At 47.3% G+C, this 17,295-nt stretch overlaps 1 protein-coding gene across 2 annotated transcripts in view; it reads left to right on the top strand.

Moving 5' to 3' along the window:
- Window positions 1-11,149, top strand: part of jag2b (jagged canonical Notch ligand 2b) — a 37,604-nt gene extending 26,455 nt beyond the window's left edge. For both annotated transcript variants that reach the window (XM_084699660.1, XM_084699659.1), the window contains 15 exons: window positions 308-481; window positions 2,293-2,455; window positions 2,729-2,893; window positions 3,028-3,141; window positions 4,145-4,258; window positions 4,447-4,560; window positions 4,688-4,804; window positions 4,974-5,001; window positions 5,734-5,819; window positions 6,366-6,479; window positions 6,589-6,704; window positions 6,992-7,264; window positions 7,376-7,507; window positions 7,776-7,926; window positions 8,435-11,149. In XM_084699660.1, coding sequence (XP_084555786.1) covers window positions 308-481; window positions 2,293-2,455; window positions 2,729-2,893; window positions 3,028-3,141; window positions 4,145-4,258; window positions 4,447-4,560; window positions 4,688-4,804; window positions 4,974-5,001; window positions 5,734-5,819; window positions 6,366-6,479; window positions 6,589-6,704; window positions 6,992-7,264; window positions 7,376-7,507; window positions 7,776-7,926; window positions 8,435-8,970 — 2,397 coding nt within the window. In that variant the 3' untranslated portion in view covers window positions 8,971-11,149. The remainder of the gene's footprint in view (window positions 1-307; window positions 482-2,292; window positions 2,456-2,728; window positions 2,894-3,027; window positions 3,142-4,144; window positions 4,259-4,446; window positions 4,561-4,687; window positions 4,805-4,973; window positions 5,002-5,733; window positions 5,820-6,365; window positions 6,480-6,588; window positions 6,705-6,991; window positions 7,265-7,375; window positions 7,508-7,775; window positions 7,927-8,434) is intronic.
- The last annotated feature ends 6,146 nt before the right edge of the window (window positions 11,150-17,295 follow it).

The raw sequence follows: 17,295 nt of genomic DNA, 5'->3' as shown, positions 1-17,295 counted from the left end.
CCTACCGTAAATGAATCCAGTTTACAAATCCGTTTGGAAGCATGTTTATATTTACATTTTCATTTAGCAGACGCTCTTCTCCAGAGCAACTTACAGCAAGTACAGGGACATTCCTCCCGAGGCAAGTAGGGTGAAGTGCCTTGCCCAAGGACACAGCGTCATTTGGCACAGCTAGGAATCAAACCAGCGACCTTCTGATTACTAGCCCGATTCCCTAACCGCTAAGCCATCTGACTCCCCCATATGTTACCGTGGTGTTCACGAAGCACGTTTTTTTAATCTGGTCTTCTTTTTCTCCTTCCTCTAGGAGGGTGCGAGGGGTTATCGCTGTCAGTGCCCGGCGGGTTTCGTAGGCACGCATTGCGAGATTCAGCGCAACAAGTGTGCCAGCGGCCCCTGTCACAACGGCGGACGGTGCCACTCGGTGCTGGACAGCTTCGTCTGCGAGTGTCCGTCTCAGTTCTCCGGGGAACTCTGCGAGGTGAGATTCCGGTTCCAAGTTGAAGGTTCTCTTCGGTTAGGAACGTTTGTGTTCTTCAAGCCGATCCAATTGGCTCCCTTTTTTGTTTTCTAAACCTGAAAAGGCGTTGGTGACCCCCCCCCCAAACAATCGAAGACCGTTTGAGAAGGGCCTCCCTCGCCGTTTCAAAGCAATATTATCAGTTCCCTGTCCGCGAGTAGGCTGCGCTATTCACAGCATGACAACAGGTAAAAGTACACTCGCAGCAGTCTTTCTCTCAGAGGCTGTGCGGCGGACACGGAACGTGCTGGACAGGTGCCAGTCCTGATTTAGTGATGGACTAAAAATATGAGCCCCCCCCCCCTTGAATGAGTCCATTGGCACACTGCCTACACTCTCCTAACAGGGCACTTAGAAAGACGCGCTCATGCCCACCGTGACAGGGATCCTTTATTAGACCCTCTAATGCATTCCTAATGGTACAGCCCTCCCAGTGCACGACGAGGTTCAATGTCACGCGTGACATTGTCATCTCAGCGAGCGGCGCAATGTTGGGAAAACGAAGCCCCCGATGAGAATGTTCACAGGCTTTGAGCAGATTCTATATTTTCGTTTTATTTTTTTATTTATTATTATTATTCTCTTCGATGTAAACGCCCATTCGTCATTGAAAGGATGGCCTCTGCCATCGCCGACTACTGATGTTGTCATTTGTTGTGAGAGCTTCAGGTCCACTGAGGTCTGTGGAAAATCCAGTATCCTCTACCAAAGTGTGTTTCCACCTCAGACGGATGGTGATTTATGGGTCTCGAAGACCTCGGACCCGTTCGTTTACATCCCACTGATGCTCTCCGAAAGGTTTCAGACCTCAGGAAAGCCTGCCCGTTAAACAGAATAGAATAAATATCTTGGACCTGTCACTCATGTTCAAATAAACATCGTTTTGTGTGTCTTTTGTGTTTGTTTGGGGTCCTCGTGCACGTACCCAAGTGCCCTGAGTGACCCCAGGGACTTTTTTTGCTCACCCTGTTTCTCACACTATTGACGTCTCCAGTCAATACCTTAAATGGCAGCAAGTAAGACCCATCGTTTACGCTCAGAGTTTTGTTAAAGTGCTGCATTTCCCCCTCCAGATGATATAGCGTGGTGTCCTGTGTCTCAGAGCTCAGTGCAGAAGCGTGCGTGCGCGTGTATGTTTTGGCGTGTGGAGCAGGTGAGGTGTTAGAGCTGCAGGTAGATCCCCCGTGATGAGCTTACGACGGCCTCCCAGGGCTTACCTCAGGGTGTGTTCATCTTCGTCTTCTAAAGGAGGATCGCCTTATAGTCTCAGAGCCTTCAGCTCGGCGCTAAGCTCGCCCGCTCGACGGCCGCTCGCCATCCGACTCGCAACTTTTTTATTTTATTTTGTCGCTTTTGTCATCGTCTCCCTCTTTCACTCCTACTACTCCCATGATAGTTCTTGCTGTTTGATCTGCTGCTACTACTACACACACACACACACACTCTCCCACGTGGGCACTTCTGACACCCACATACACTTTCCTCAAATACTGCTTTCATGTGATGGAATTCAGACTGAGTGGGAACACAGCAATGTACATGACTATTCTCTGTCCTGGTGGAGTTTTCATGAACCCCCTCAAAAATCGAATGAATTTGTAATTATTTGGTATGTATTAATCCTAATCCATCATCATAACATGATGATGCTCAACAACCAGATCAACAACCAACATGAGTAAAAATGACAGAATGACCAATTCACATATTTCAAGTGTTTGGGGTTTTTGTTGGGGCCACCTGATTGAACCTCTTCCTCGGTCCCCCTGCAGGTGCCCAGCTGGTCCCCCTCTAACCCGTGTGAGCCCAGCCCCTGCCACAACGAGGCGTCGTGTCACAGCTTGGTCGGGGACTTCTACTGCGCCTGTCGCGAGGGCTACGAAGGCAAAACCTGCTCGGACCTCAAGGACCACTGCAGGACCACCCCCTGCCAAGGTGCCCGCCACTTAACAGCCCACCATGAAGAGCATTCTGAACGTAGTTCCTCTGGAAAACGTTTTTTTTTTGTGTGTGTGTGTGACCAGCGGTTTTCAAGAAGCCGTAACTGCAGCACTGTAGATATTAGCTAAACGGTGTACTTGTATACACTTTCACCGGTTCTTGAAATGGATAGTCGGTTGCATTTTTATTGCTTGTTCGTTGAACCAGATTGGAAATGATGTAAAGGATTACATTTGACACCCCCCCCCCCCTCTCCCCCACTCGCAGTCATTGACAGTTGCACGATCACCGTGGCGACCAATGAGACGGCGGAGGGGGTGCGTCACATCTCGTCGAACGTGTGCGGCCCCCGGGGGCGCTGCGTCAGCCAGCCGGACGGCAACTTCACCTGCGCCTGCGACCCGGGATTCAGTGGAACCTACTGCCACGAGAGTACGTCCCGACGACATCGCTCCTCCTCCTCGCCGCCTGCTGTCCCCTCAGTCTTCCCGCCTCCCCCACCCCCAACCCCCTCCGTCCTTTGACACTAACAGTCTTTTCTTATCTCCCGCTTGTGCTGGCGCCAGATGTGAACGACTGCGTGAGCGAGCCGTGTCGCAACGGTGGCACCTGCATCGACGGCATCAACTCGTTCCAGTGCTTCTGCCCCGACGGCTGGGAGGGCCGCCTTTGTGACCTCAGTGAGTCGGCCTCTCTCTCTGTCTCTCTCTGTCTCTCTCTCTCTGTCTCTCTCTCTCTGTCTCTCTCTCTCTGTCTCTCTCTCTCTGTCTCTCTGTCTCTCTCTCTCTGTCTCTCTCTCTCTGTCTCTCTCTGTCTCTCTCTGTCTGTCTCTCTCTGTCTCTCTCTCTCTGTCTCTCTCTCTCTGTCTCTCTCTCTCTCTCTGTCTCTCTCTCTCTGTCTCTCTCTCTCTGTCTCTCTCTCTCTGTCTCTCTCTCTCTGTCTCTCTCTCTCTGTCTCTCTCTCTCTGTCTCTCTCTCTCTGTCTCTCTCTCTCTCTCTCTCTCTCTCTCTCTCTGTCTCTCTCTGTCTCTCTCTCTGTCTCTCTCTCTGTCTCTCTCTGTCTCTCTCTGTCTCTCTTTGTCTCTGTCTCTCTCTCTCTCTGTCTCTCTGTCTCTGTCTCTGTCTCTCTCTGTCTCTCTCTGTCTCTGTCTCTCTCTCTCTGTCTCTCTCTCTCTGTCTCTCTCTCTCTGTCTCTCTCTCTCTGTCTGTCTCTCTCTGTCTGTGTCTCTCTCTGTCTCTCTCTGTCTCTGTCTCTCTCTCTCTGTCTCTCTCTGTCTCTGTCTCTCTCTCTCTGTCTCTCTCTCTCTCTCTGCTTCCAGTTGTTTCGGTGGTTCAGGTATAGCTGTAGGCCTGAGGTCCTTAGGGCTCAGTGGGTTGACCACGTAAAGACTCCTGACCCCCAAAGCGACTCCTCTGAGCTCCAAACATGGAAGCTCCTTTTGTCTTTTTGTCGACTCGGTCCGCAAGCACGGCCTCAAGTGGCACGGCTGCCAAGACGACGACTTAAATGGCGACCTAAGGCTGCTTACCAGGGAAACAACTCTCTCTGAGACAGCTAGATGCAGTAACAATAGTTGGCCTCACCTCTGATCTGTGACTCCTTTTAATCTCAACCTGCTTGAACACACACACACACACACACACACCTCGCTAACCGCAGACTGTTTCATCCCTCTTCCTCCAGATGTAAACGAATGCGGGCATAACCCATGCAAGAACGGAGGGCTCTGCTTGGACCTGGTGAACGACTTTTACTGCCAGTGTACCAACAACTGGAAAGGAAAAACCTGCCATTCTCGTGAGTCGACTGTCCCGATTCTTTGTTTCAAATACAAAGATAGCTCTGTGTCTTTTTCCCATCTGTGCCCGTCGGCTCGCGTACACAAACGTTTCGTCAAAGTGTACTTCCAGGTGTGAAATGGAATGTCTGTAGAGCCTCTGTTGTGTGTCAAACGTGTACTTTAAGTCCTGGCGGTTTTACCTCAGGTGAAAGCCAGTGCGACGCTAGCACCTGCAGCAACGGGGGCACCTGTTACGACCACGGAGACGCCTTTCGCTGTGCCTGCCCCTCAGGATGGGGTGGCAGCACCTGCAACACAGGTCTGTGTTTGTGTGTCTGTGTTTGTTTATTTCAGGCCATTATCTTTTGTTTCTCCAAGTATCGTCTCGAGCCTGTCCCATTTTGAGTGTTGTACGCTGAGCGATCCTCTTCTCCTTCCCTCGTTAGCCAAAATCAGCACGTGTGCATCCAGCCCGTGCTCCAACGGGGGCACCTGTGTGGGGGGCGGAGACACCTTCACCTGCATCTGTAAGGAGGGCTGGGAGGGCCCCGCCTGTGCCCACAGTGAGTGCTCCACCTCAGTCCCACTGCTGTCACCGGTGTCGCATAGTCCAGAGGAGCTATTTATGGTGTCCAACTTGACACCTAAATCCATGCAAGTCCATTTATTTTTTTATTTTTTTTAATGTGTATAAAAAACAATAATATTTGGTTTTCTTCCCCCTTTCCGCAGACACCGATGACTGCAACCCTCACCCATGGTATGTAACAGTCTTAAACGGTCTTCATCCTTCCCTCCTCTGTTCAGCTCCTCCCCTTTGCTGTACAACTCGCCACATTGACAACACCCCATGTCCCGCAAACACACACACACACACACACACACACAGATATCAACTCTCACATATTCAACCACGCACACGGAGGCCCTCTGGAAGAGGGTTTATGGGGTGGTGGGAAGACTAGGGGGTAGGTGTTCCTAAATCATCCCCAAATCCAACCTAGGGGACCAGGGGCTGGGTTGAAATGAATGGGCTGATGGGGAGGGGGGAGGGGAGGGGAGGGGAGGGGAAGGGGGGGGAGGGCACACAATGAGATCTCCGGTCCTAAAAGAGTCCTGTCCCGCCCCCCGTCCCGTCCCCCAGAGAGAAGGACGTGGAGGAAAGGAGAGATAGTGACTTCTCCTCCCCCCTTTTTCCTTACTGTCATTCTTCTCCAGTGACCTAGGGTGGGGGGGGGGGGTCACGACACAGGGTGGGGTCGTGGAGGGGGGGGGGGGGAGTGAGTGTGGAGGAGGGAACCGCAGTCCCATTAGCATTTGAAAGGCTTGTTGGGGTGGTATTGATGAGCGGAATCGAGCCTTTGTGACTCGCATACCTAGTTTTCACACACAAACACACACGCTTTCCTTTGTCCCACTGATCCGGGAAGGAATGCGTCTTAGGATAGCTGTGGTTTAATAAGGTCTCCTCTCCTCCTTTCTCGCTGACTAGCTACAACGGCGGGATCTGCGTAGATGGTGTCAACTGGTTTCGGTGTGAGTGCGCCCCGGGGTTTGCCGGACCTGACTGCCGCATCAGTGAGTATTACACACGCACTCCTTCTAATTACACACGCACTCCTTCTAGAACCAAATTCTACACTTAAACATTAAACCAGGATGTCGTCGTCCCCCTCCCTTGGCTGACCCCTTGACCTCCCCTTTTATATAGAGGTCATTCCTTCTTATTCTCCTTCTGTGTCTCACAAACACACATGGGGAAGAGGAAAAAAACCCCAGAGTGAATCATTCAGTGACCCTGAAATTCCTCTCTGCTCTCTCAAAACTTCACTCAACGCTAGTTTTCTCACACATCCTGAATGCTTTCTAAAACACGGTCTCCAGAACTCTCCGCTGGCCCGTCCGTCCTCAAGTGACGAAACCAGTATTGTGCTGTGTCCTTCAGTAAAGAAAAACGCAAATGTATTTATGAGGAAAGCAGTGAGTCACAGCCCCCACACCCAAAGAGTTCACGGAATGTTTCAGTCGAGGGTGTCACTGTCTTAACTTGCGATTTGCGATACATCCGTTCGTGTGCCATCGTGGTATGGAATGAAAATCTCCTCGTCTCGGTCCCTCCTTCAGACATAGACGAGTGCCAGTCCTCGCCCTGTGCGTACGGCGCCACCTGTGTGGACGAGATCAACGGCTACCGCTGTTTGTGCCCGCTGGGGCGCACTGGCGTCAGATGCCAGGAGTGTGAGTCCTACAGCCCTCCGATTTCACATGCTCAAACACAGTCTTTTGCACTTGTGTGTGTGTGTAGAGTTTACTGAAGTTTCCCCAATTGTTGTGTGTGTGTGTGTAGTTATAGGTATAGGGAAGACGTGCCACTACGCAGGCCTGCAGTTCCCCCACGGTAGTCGATGGGAGGAGGAGTGTAACAACTGCCACTGCATCAACGGCGACGTGGAGTGTACCAAGGTAATATTACACCCATGTCACCTTTGCACACTCTGTATACTGTTCATTCTCTCCCGCTCCCTTTCTCACTGTGGACTGCGTCGAGGACATCTATCATGTCTTTCTTTCTCTCGCTCCATTTCTGTACTGGCGTAAGCTGTAATCCCTGTCGCGATTGTGGTCGTCTCTCACTTGAACTTCCCACGACCGTCATGTCACTGGCCCCAAATCGACCCGTCGACCCAGCCCCTTAACGGACAACCGTGTGCCCCCCCCCCCGCCCCTTCCCTCTGCCCTCCCAACCCCAGGTCCTGTGCGGCCGCCCACTGTGCCTTCTCCAGGAGCTGCCGTCCCGGGGCGCCGGCCAGCAGGGACGTCCGTGCCCCGGTGGGCGCGAGTGCCAGGAGCACAGCGTCCTCACCTGCTTCTCTCCCCCCTGCCGCCAATGGGGGGTCTGCTCCCTGCCGGACCCCCCCCCTCCTCCACCCGCCGTGCCCACCAAGTGCCGGCCCAACAGCGGGCACCTGGACAACAACTGCGCTCGCATCTCGCTCGTTTTCAACCGGGTGAAAGTTCCAGCGGTAAGTGGCGCGTGCGTGCGGTTTGTCCGCAGTGGTCACGTGCCGTCGTCGTGGCGGTTGTCGGGGCACGGTCCTTCTCTGCCTTATCTCGCGTTTCTGTCTCTCCCTCAGGGTACGACCGTCGAGAACATCTGCTCAGAGCTGAGGTATCTCCAAGCCACTCGGACCCTTGCCAAAGACCACGCCCTCCTTCTGATGTGCGAGCTGTCCGACTCCGACCAGAACACTGTAGAGGTGGCCATAGTAAGTGTGCTCCTGGAATGACAATGTTGAAGTATGAAGAATTTGGCCCCCTGTAATTATCGCTGTCAATACGGTCGAGGAAATACTCATCGTTGACAGCGTTAGTTCATCTTTTCAATTGTTGGAATGGTTCAACGATACCAAAAATCTATGGTGCAAGCCCCACAACACTTGCATACACTCGTTTTTCCATTCCCCCCCCCCCCCCCCACACGTTCACCTCACTTTTTCACCGCCCTCTCCTTCTTTCTTCTCCCTCCTTCCTCAGTCGTTCCAGCCTGAGGAGCAGCCCGATCACAGTCTCATCCAGGAGACAGCCAGCGCCATCGTCGGCACGCTTTCCAAGCGCCAAAACAGCACCGTCATGCTGGCTGTCATTGAGGTCAAAGTGGAAACGCAGGTCATGCCCCCCTCTGCCGGTGAGTAATACCCCAAGGCCCCCCCCCCCTAGGGTTCGGTTCTTGGTTCCCTCTTTAATTTCTCAAGTCCTGAGTGCTGTAGTGATTAAGCGGAACCAATTATGTCGGTCATAAAACATGGTAACTGCTGTGGTGGCCTTGTAATTGAGTGTCTCATATGTCGTGTTTCTGAGAACACAGACTTGAGTGCCTGCCCCTTAGTTTAAGTTGTCACTCCTGAGGATTTCCTGTTGACTAGCAAGGCTAATTACAAGTTAAATGGTATTTATTGCTCAGGAGCTGAGACACAATGTTATGCCACTGATGCGCATCCAACCTAACTATGTCGTTTTGCTTTTAAAAGACCGATCATTTGAAAGGGTGAGTCTGTGTGTTATAAAGCAGTGCTCAATGATTTTTAAACCCGTTCTCCATTTCTTTTTGTCATTCCCTGGCTTTCCTCATCTACCCTCTTCTCTTGCTGTTCCTTTTGGCTTCTCTCTCTCTGTCCATCTTTGGGGTCTCATAGATTACCTGGTGCCTATCCTCTGCGGGTTGTTCTGCCTTCTGTGGCTCTTCTGCATCATTGTCTGTGTGTGGTGGACTCGCAAGCGCAGAAAAGGGCGGGAGAGGAGGGCGCGCGCCACCGCAGAGGAGAGCGTCAACAACCAATGGGAGCCCCTGCGGCCCGTGGCGGGGCGCCAACAGCAGCAGCAGCAGCTCAAAGAGAACAACAGGGAGGCCCAGCAGGAGCGCAAGAAGCTCATGGGCTCCCCCTACAGGACGTGTGACGGAGGGGAGGAAGAGGAGGAGGAGGAGGAGACTGAGGGAGAGATGGAGCTGGAGGTGGAGTTGGAGGATGGAGGGGCAGAGTCTGGGAAGAGGCCTGTCTGTAAGTACTCTAAGAATGAAGCGCAGTCCAAAGTGGTCGTGATCTGCACCACGCAGAGTTCCAGTTTGCCCCTCAAAGCACCTCACCGGACCACCTACAGCCCAAAAGACAACCGCTGGAAAAATGTCAACGCTGCCATTGGCGGCCAAGACCTCAAAGATCATTGCGTGTAAACAGACTCGCTCCACTGCTTAAGCGAAGAGAAAGAGGACATTTGAACTACTAAGAAAGAGGACACAAACTTTTTGGCGTTTAAAAGAGAACCATTTGGTTTGACTTCAGTTTTGTTGCTGTCATCTGTAAGATACTTTCTGGATGCAAAAGGCGTTTTTTGGCTTTAGTTGACATTAGCATTTTTATTTTTTTATGTACAGATGATATGTATTACTTCATAGGCCTCCAGTCCTTTTGAAATGTACCGTTTGAAAAAAAACGAAGAAAAGTCTGAATGGAGGCAAAAAAAGAGAACCTTTATAAAGAAGTTTTTTGTTTACAGATGATTGTGGATTTCTTTGATTCCGAACGGTCTCCCTCAATGTGGAGAACGCGAGTTAAAAAGGGGGTTAGGGGAAATCTTTTCGGGTGACTGACCGCGATGACCACGGCCAACCCGCCCCTCTCGCCGTCGCACCTCGGCACACCAGCCTGTCTACGTGCGGCCGTGCTGCGCCAGCCTTAGCTTGCGGCCTGGAGTGTGCTCGAGGTGAGGCGGAGGGGGAGAGCCCCAGTGCCTACGATGTGGCCTTCCATTCTTTTTCTCCCGTCTCACGGTTTTCTTGGCGGAAAGCTCTTTTTAAGACTTTTGCAGTATTTGAGTTGGTAGCAAGTGCCTTTCAGTGAGTCTCTCCCCCTACTCCCAAGTGTCACTGCTCCGTCTGACCTCCCTGTGGTTAGAACTCGGTCAAAGGGAGTAGGTGTGAATTTAGAAAATTCCAACCCCTCACACCAAACACCGTTCAAGGTATTTGATAAAAAAATAAAAAATAAAATAAATCAATCTGTACATACGTGTATATACTAAAGGAGTCGCTGTGTATATTTGAATTTAGTAATTTAAAAGTCACATTTTTATTAATATTATTGTTATTATTATAATTATTATAATTATTATTATTTTGGATTCTTTTATTTTTTTTTACAATGCCATTCCTTTTATTTATGCCATTTGACAGGGAGGTTTTATAACCGTTCATAGTCAAAGATCCAGTGCCCCATAGTTAAAAGCATCTGTGTAAGGGTACCATCTGTAAGGGATTTGTGAAGGGTTTATCAGGGGTTAATAAACTTTCTTTATAGATACTCCAGTTGTCTATATTATGTTAACCCCTGTTTGAACTGATTATTACACTTGCCAGATGGTGAGCAAGTCATTCGATGTGCTTTATAAATACATAAGTACACATATGAATGCTATAACATAAAGTAATGCCCTATACTGTTTTTATGGGTCAAGAATTATGGTTTATGCTGTGCATTGGCAACAGAATTACCATCATGATGTTGAATTTATGTATTGTATTATGTTGTTTACTTTTTGAACAATTTTCTTTCAGTCATGTTTGTACTCAATGATTATTTGCAAAGTCACTCTGAGTCACAATAGTTTCAATAACTTTTCTTTTTTTTTTGTTTAACGTCTTGCAGTTGTGCATTCATGTCATTCGATCAAGACAGAAAATGGCTACCCAGTTTGGCAAGTTATTTGAGGCGATAGTCACCACATTTAAAGTATTGACAAAAAAAAATATTTTCTACAGTATGAACCGTTTGAGAATTTTAAACCCATCCCAAAACTTTTATTGTTGGTGCCTTAATGGTCGCGTAATGCATATTTATGTAATCAACAGTCATCTTTTTTATGTTGTTGTTGGTTTGTTTTGACAATTAAGGAAAGTAACAAAAAAATTGTGTGGTGTAATTGTGGCATGTTTCTTTTGCATCAGTAAAGCTTTCTCCCTGTCTCAGTTTGCTGTCATGGAGTTTTCTGGAAGAAAAATACATTAATGGACTCTCTTAAATCCTCTTGGCTTTTGTACAGTATGTGGATGCCAGTTTGTCAAACCATGTAAAAATGATGTACCTATATTGTCCACATCTGCCTTCCAGCCTGTATTTTGGTTCAAGGCTTTAATGAAGGGAACAATGTTTTGTTAACATGCAGTTGTGTTTTGAGGTACCAACTCAATCCAAAATGACTTACCTCAGAAGTTGGCAGTGACTGATTTTTGTTCGTGTTTTAATTTTTTCGTTTTGTTTAATTTTCCGTTCAAATCCATGTCTGATTTAGCCACCATGTTTCCTTAAAATGGGACGCCGCAAAATAAAAATAAAAATTCAAACACTATGCCCAGACAGCTGGTTTAAAAAAAATAAATGGATATGCATAAATGGGGGGGGGGGGGGGTGTAAAGCTAGTGAAGTTCAAGAGGCAGTTGTGTAAAAAACTAACAAAAAAACATGTTTTTGTTCAAAAAGAAAAAAAACTTAAGTTACTCATTTAGTGGATTTTTTGATTGTTCTTAGAAAAATACATTATTTATTAAAAGTTTTTGATGTCTTGAACGGCATGCTGTGTACTGGTTTGCTATAGGGCTGGATCCTAAGTAATGTAGAGTGGAATTAGTCTATTTTTGCAATGCATGCTGAACATACTTTCGGGTGTAAAGAAGTTAATTTTCCATAAATTTGTCTTCGTTTCAGATGCATTTGTTTCTGAACATAACAAATAACTGGTCTTGAAGTGCCCCAATGATTTCCTCGGCTTAACTATATTCCGAAAATATAACCATGACTCCATATCAAGTACAGTAACCACACGCATCTTGAAATCAAATCATCATGTACTGTAAGATCCATTTGGTTCCAGCTAAAAACTTGCTACATTTTGCCCTTGCTTCAGCAGAGGCACAAGGATGACCTAGAGATCGATTTGTTCCCTCCCTTCCGAATCTTTTGATCACTAGTTCCATCCCTCCAATGACGCCCCCTCTCCAGTCCTGGGCCGATCAGAGCTCCACCAATAGCAGAGCTCCCCTTCCCCTGGCTTCATGGTGTGTGAATGTTCTGATGCAGGGCAGTGGGGCGGAGTTCTTCCCGTCTCCCGTGGGTGCCCCTGGCGCTAATGGGACCTTCCTCGGTCGGAAAGACCGGATCGACTTACACGTCTTAGAGGAAGCGGAACAGTCACCATCAGTCTGTCTCACAGTGGAGACTATGAGGTTGCAGATGGATATGGACAAAGATGATGGTGGGAAAAAAATCGGATGTTAGGGACTCTACATCTATATAATACGTGGAGTTAAGAAGCAGAAATGCAGTCTATGCAAAAGAGCAATCCTACAGAAAAGCTTCAGGTTTCTGTCAATATTGATATTGTGCCAGAAAAACTGGTCATACTCTAGACCTGTATAGAACTGAGTGCATCACAATTGACTGGGTCTATTTCAGAATCCAGTCAACACTAGGTTTTAGTTTCACCATGTGTATATTACACCATGTAATGTAAGTTACATTACAAGCTGGGCCTCCTTGAATGGATGTCTGTAGTTCACGCAATCGTTTGAGGTCATACCTATTCACTTCTTTAATTAAGGGAAGTTTTATAATATTCAAAACTAAATTTTACATATAGAAAATAAATAATCCCCAGCCTCCCATCTCAAAGTATGGCCTTTCTATGTCATTTGAAACATGCAGATGTTGTTTGTGTTGGAAACATTCTTTGATGGTCTGATATTTAGTGTTGTATTTTTCTACGTACATAGAAAATCACAAACTGAACACTATTACTTAGAAACAGTCTTAACTATAAGTATCTCCCGCCTTCTGGTCCTGAACTTCAAGCATTTCAGCAGGTTATTTATCCTTAGGATAAAATTCAAAAGATCTATGGATGCTTTTGAAATGCAACTCTTGACTTGATTGAAGTCAAGTTGAGCTTTGTTTATAGTTGAGCGTAGTTACTTTACTTGGGGATCCTTAAAAATGAAAACAAATGTCAACCATTCACATTGTAGTTAAGAAAAACTTGATGGAAGGTCAATATAAATACCATTATATTTTTTTACATGAATGCCAAACATGTAACATGTCACCAGACGTTCCTTCAGCCTGACCTTTGACCTATGTCCATGCGCTGCACTGGGCGAGTGCTGGGACTGTCGTTGCTTCCCGTCTCAGTCTGCCACAGTAAGGCGACACCAGATTCCTGGAGTGGCTCCGGGCAGTCAAGGACGTCTGCTTTGTGTGTATCTGTAAGCGTGTCCCGTCTCTGCTCTCTGGCAAACAAACGACCGGTAAACCCTATATACTATAGGCAGTGCACCTCCGTAAGTGCGGTAATGAGTAATGACCTGAGGGGTCTAAGGGACTGGACACGGGATCATGTGCACAACGTAGGGGTGAAGATTCCGCTTCTGAATCGATGTCCCTGGTACCTTTTCACTTGAACGGATGGCCGTCATCTCTGCCACCTGTTCAGTTGCTTCCAAAAAATATATTCATTAAGGAAGCATGATGGATGACAAGGTCCAGCATGCACTTTACGGGAATGACTATGTTATCTCCATCTGTCATGCGAGTATTTGTATATCTATGAATGTGTCTTTGACCATCCAATCGAGAAGGCAGCTGGATCTCCGAATGCTGGTGGAGAACTACCCCCCCACACACACACACACATCCCTTATGGTTCTGTTAGCTGGCACGAGGGGGGTCACGCGAGATGCAGCTGGCGTCGATGGCTGGCGGAAGGCCGGGAAGCCTGTCCATGGAGCGCTGGCTGGGTGGAAAAAGACGGGCACTGCATGGCTGGCACAGGAGCTAACCATGGGCACTGCGGCATAGCTCAGGTCTCCTCTCACTGATGGATGGGTGGTGGGCACCAGCTTGGCAGGAGCAAACACTGGTGCCACAGAGAGAAAAGCAGCCGGAGGGCTTTCCGAGGCAACTGTGCATGTTTGTCTGCATCTTGTTTCCATTCCTGTTGGTGTCTTTTTTTCTCTCTCAAGGCTTCTGCTTCAGCTTTGTGTGCACTGGAAACAATTCTTCACTGAGAAATCAGGGTTTGCACTAAGTTAACGTAAAAAAAATGTTTTATTACATTTATTTTCATGAAAGTGAAGTTTGGAAATAGTATTGATAAGATATCTATTTAAAACACGGTATACACTGTACTGTCATGACAGTAAAGAGTGGAAAATTGAAATATTCATACTGTTACAACTTTTAATTGGAATTTTTCAGGAATGTAGAAGTAGATGATTTCGCCGAGCTGGCAGGTCTAAACTTCCCGCCGAACCCTTTTGCCGTGAAGTTTCCCACAACTTGTTTTGGCATGCACAAAGGGGGGGGGGGGGGGGGGGGGAGTTAAACATTTAAACACTCCTGTGACTCATTCGCCCAACTGTTGCCATTCTAAATAGTTAAATTCACAACTGCCATGAATATTTTACTCTAAAGCCATAATCATCCATTAGTGGAACAGTTGAGCATAGTGAGGTCTTGAAGGGACCTGGGAACAGACTAGATCGGAGAACCTTTTGAAATACCTTTTTACTTCGACTAAAATAATGCAAAGAATATTATGATCACTGGCCTTGTAAAGTTCATCTGACTCACATTACTCAATATGACAAATTACAAACGACAATGAATGTACTCGCATTGTGTTCCTTCATTACAAATGGTGATTGGTTGGGAAGGAAAAATGTAATCGATTTTTTGTAACGATTGAATTTCTATAGCGCGAGGTCTGTGTCGGTATGCGAGCATGTGTATGTGTGATATTTGAATCAAATGTTGACATGTCTATCCACTCCCATTTAATAGGGAATGGAACGCCAGATGCTTCAAACATGTCTTGTAGTGACTTGCACAGTTTAATTTCACTTTTTCCACAGCAGTCATCCCACTTTTACAATTAAGTCCGCTTTCTGTTCTTCTGCCAAGTGTGCTGAAGTTACAATTCATTCATACAATTATTTTCGTCATCTCTGATAAAGATGTCACAACACGCTTCACAAACCCACTCTATTGAGTGCAAGTGGCGCTGTGCCTAGGTGGTCACCATATCTCCCCTACATGCACAGTAGCCGGGCCACACAAACACGCACCACCATGATGGATTGGAGGGCATGGGGAGAGGTCAAAAGCCAAAAGGGGGTAAACAAACCAGGACCCTGCTTCAACTCCCTAAGCACCGCACACACACACACACACACACACACACACACGCTCTCTGGCTTGAGGCCAGCACACATGTGCCTGTTTGTTGAGCTTCCTGACAGCCCCAGTGAGATGCAGGGCGGCAGCAGCTGACACTGGAGAGGCAGGGAGAGAACTGGAACACTGGAGCACAGCCCCAGTCTGCAGGGTGTGGGGTTTTGGTGTGTGTTTTTGAAGGTTGTGTGGAGCTCAGTTACATGGTGTGCGTGTTCACGGACGTACCTTTTGTGCGCGTGCATGTACATGGCGTGTTTTTCCTGTGTATGTTTGTGCAAGCTCAAGTGGCAGTCAGTATACAGCTGTGTAACTCGATTTTAACCACCCATGGGATCTGGAAAGTTATTTTTGCACCTCCCTGTTCAAGTGAATGAGTTTGGCCACTATTAAAAACACACATTCAACTTGTTGGGTAGAACTGCTTTGGCTTGCGATGGTGTGGGTCAGGTTCCAAGTGATCCCTGACAGTATTATTTTGTAGATTGTCAAAAGGATAGTCTCAAAAGGTGCTACCTTTATTGTGTTTTGACGGTGTAGGCTACATCCAGGTCAACACAATAAAACGGCCCCAACCTTAACGAGGGAAAATGGCTTAACTGATACAATCCCTTACTTTGGGTGGCAAGCAGGTGTCTAAAAGGTCACATCATGTTCATTCTTTCACACCTGCCAAACCATGCAAGCACACAGCACACACAGACATCTAACAGTAGATATGTTATAGATATAGATATTGCTGTGACACTGCATTATCCCAAGCTGTTTCTCCAATTCGTGTTTTGTCATATTCACGGAGTGGAACAGTTAGGCGTAAAACATTATCACGAGTGTAAAAATGTCAGCAAAGATTTTTGCAATAAATCTCTACATTTTGAGTAGGCCAATTGAAGTCCTTTTTGAAGAGCCTTATATTTTGAATAGCAGTCCATTAGCTCATCTGAGCATAATGAGCTGTCACATCATTCAGGACTATACTGGAGTTATTTGTGAAGAGGAGGAAGAAGAGGATATAAGTCATGATGACGTCATGATGATGTCATTATGATGTCATGATGATGATAAGATGGCCTTTTCGTACTGTATGTTCCTCAGGAGTCGCCGGTTTCCTGTACTTCCCCCTCCCTGTCTCCCATTTTCAAGACCGTCTTCTTCCTCTCCTGGCTACTCATCTGACCTCAGTTTCCAGTGCGGATTCACACGTTGTCCATTTAGTTTCTTGTCTGCTATATATCATCCCAAAACAGACACGTACAACAGAGCACCGTGAACTTGTGAGCGCGTTGCAATCCACTGAGGAGGAACGTTTAGGTACGACACACTCCTGTGTTAGTTTGAACACGTTGCAGAAATGTGATGCCTTCAGCCATGGAAAGGCACTGTCAGGTGAGTCAAATCATCAGAGAGAAACATTTGCTATTCAGATGAGGAAATGGGTGTGTATAGGGGTTTCCAGACGAATACTCCCTTCACCACCTTGGCCTCAGGAAACAATACTGGTTATGTCAATGTTCAAAAGTTAATATTGTCCAGACTGTACAGTGTCTATAGTTTGCAGTCTATGACTGTTTATTGCACATGTATATTACATGTATTATTTAAGGTGTATTTAATATATGTTTTAATTAAAAATAAATTTAAAAAAATCTTAGCCAGAGTTAAACACCCAATTAGGTGTGTACCACATGAAAGAGAGACAATGTCCTTGAACAAGCAAATCTCTGTGAACCTTCTGTGGTCTTGACACTATTGCTGTGGCGATGTGGTCAGGCGTGCCAGGTCAAGCTTGAGATGTGTCAGTTGTACACTACAAAACCAGACGTCCATATGAAGAGGCTTGCTGCGTTACTTATTGATTTGGTGTCATTTACACTCTTAAAAAAACAAACTTTACCTAGAACAAGTCTCAGTAGGTGAACAAAACCTTTTGTGTGTGTGTGTGTGTGTGTGTGTGAGTGAAAATTATTCATAATTATATTTACCTACAGGCAAGTGAATGACTGGGTTCCACATACATGGTCTAGAGTGTTAGAGTGTCATGGTTAATCTAGAGTGGCAGTTAAGTCTCATCCTTCTCCACAGGTCTGGGTGTGAGACAGGGTCCTGGGTGTGAGACAGGGTCCTGGGTGTGAGACTGGGTCCTGGGTGTGAGACTGGGTCCTGGGTGTGAGACAGGGTCCTGGGTGTGAGACTGGGTCCTGGGTGTGAGACAGGGTCCTGGGTGTGAGACAGGGTCCTGGGTGTGAGACTGGGTCCTGGGTGTGAGACTGGGTCCTGGG

This window comes from Hypomesus nipponensis, chromosome 6 (genome assembly GCF_054491055.1).
Source record: "Hypomesus nipponensis isolate SF chromosome 6, ASM5449105v1, whole genome shotgun sequence".
Classification (NCBI taxonomy): Eukaryota; Metazoa; Chordata; class Actinopteri; order Osmeriformes; family Osmeridae; genus Hypomesus; species Hypomesus nipponensis.
This window is presented reverse-complemented; position numbering and strand designations above follow the sequence as displayed.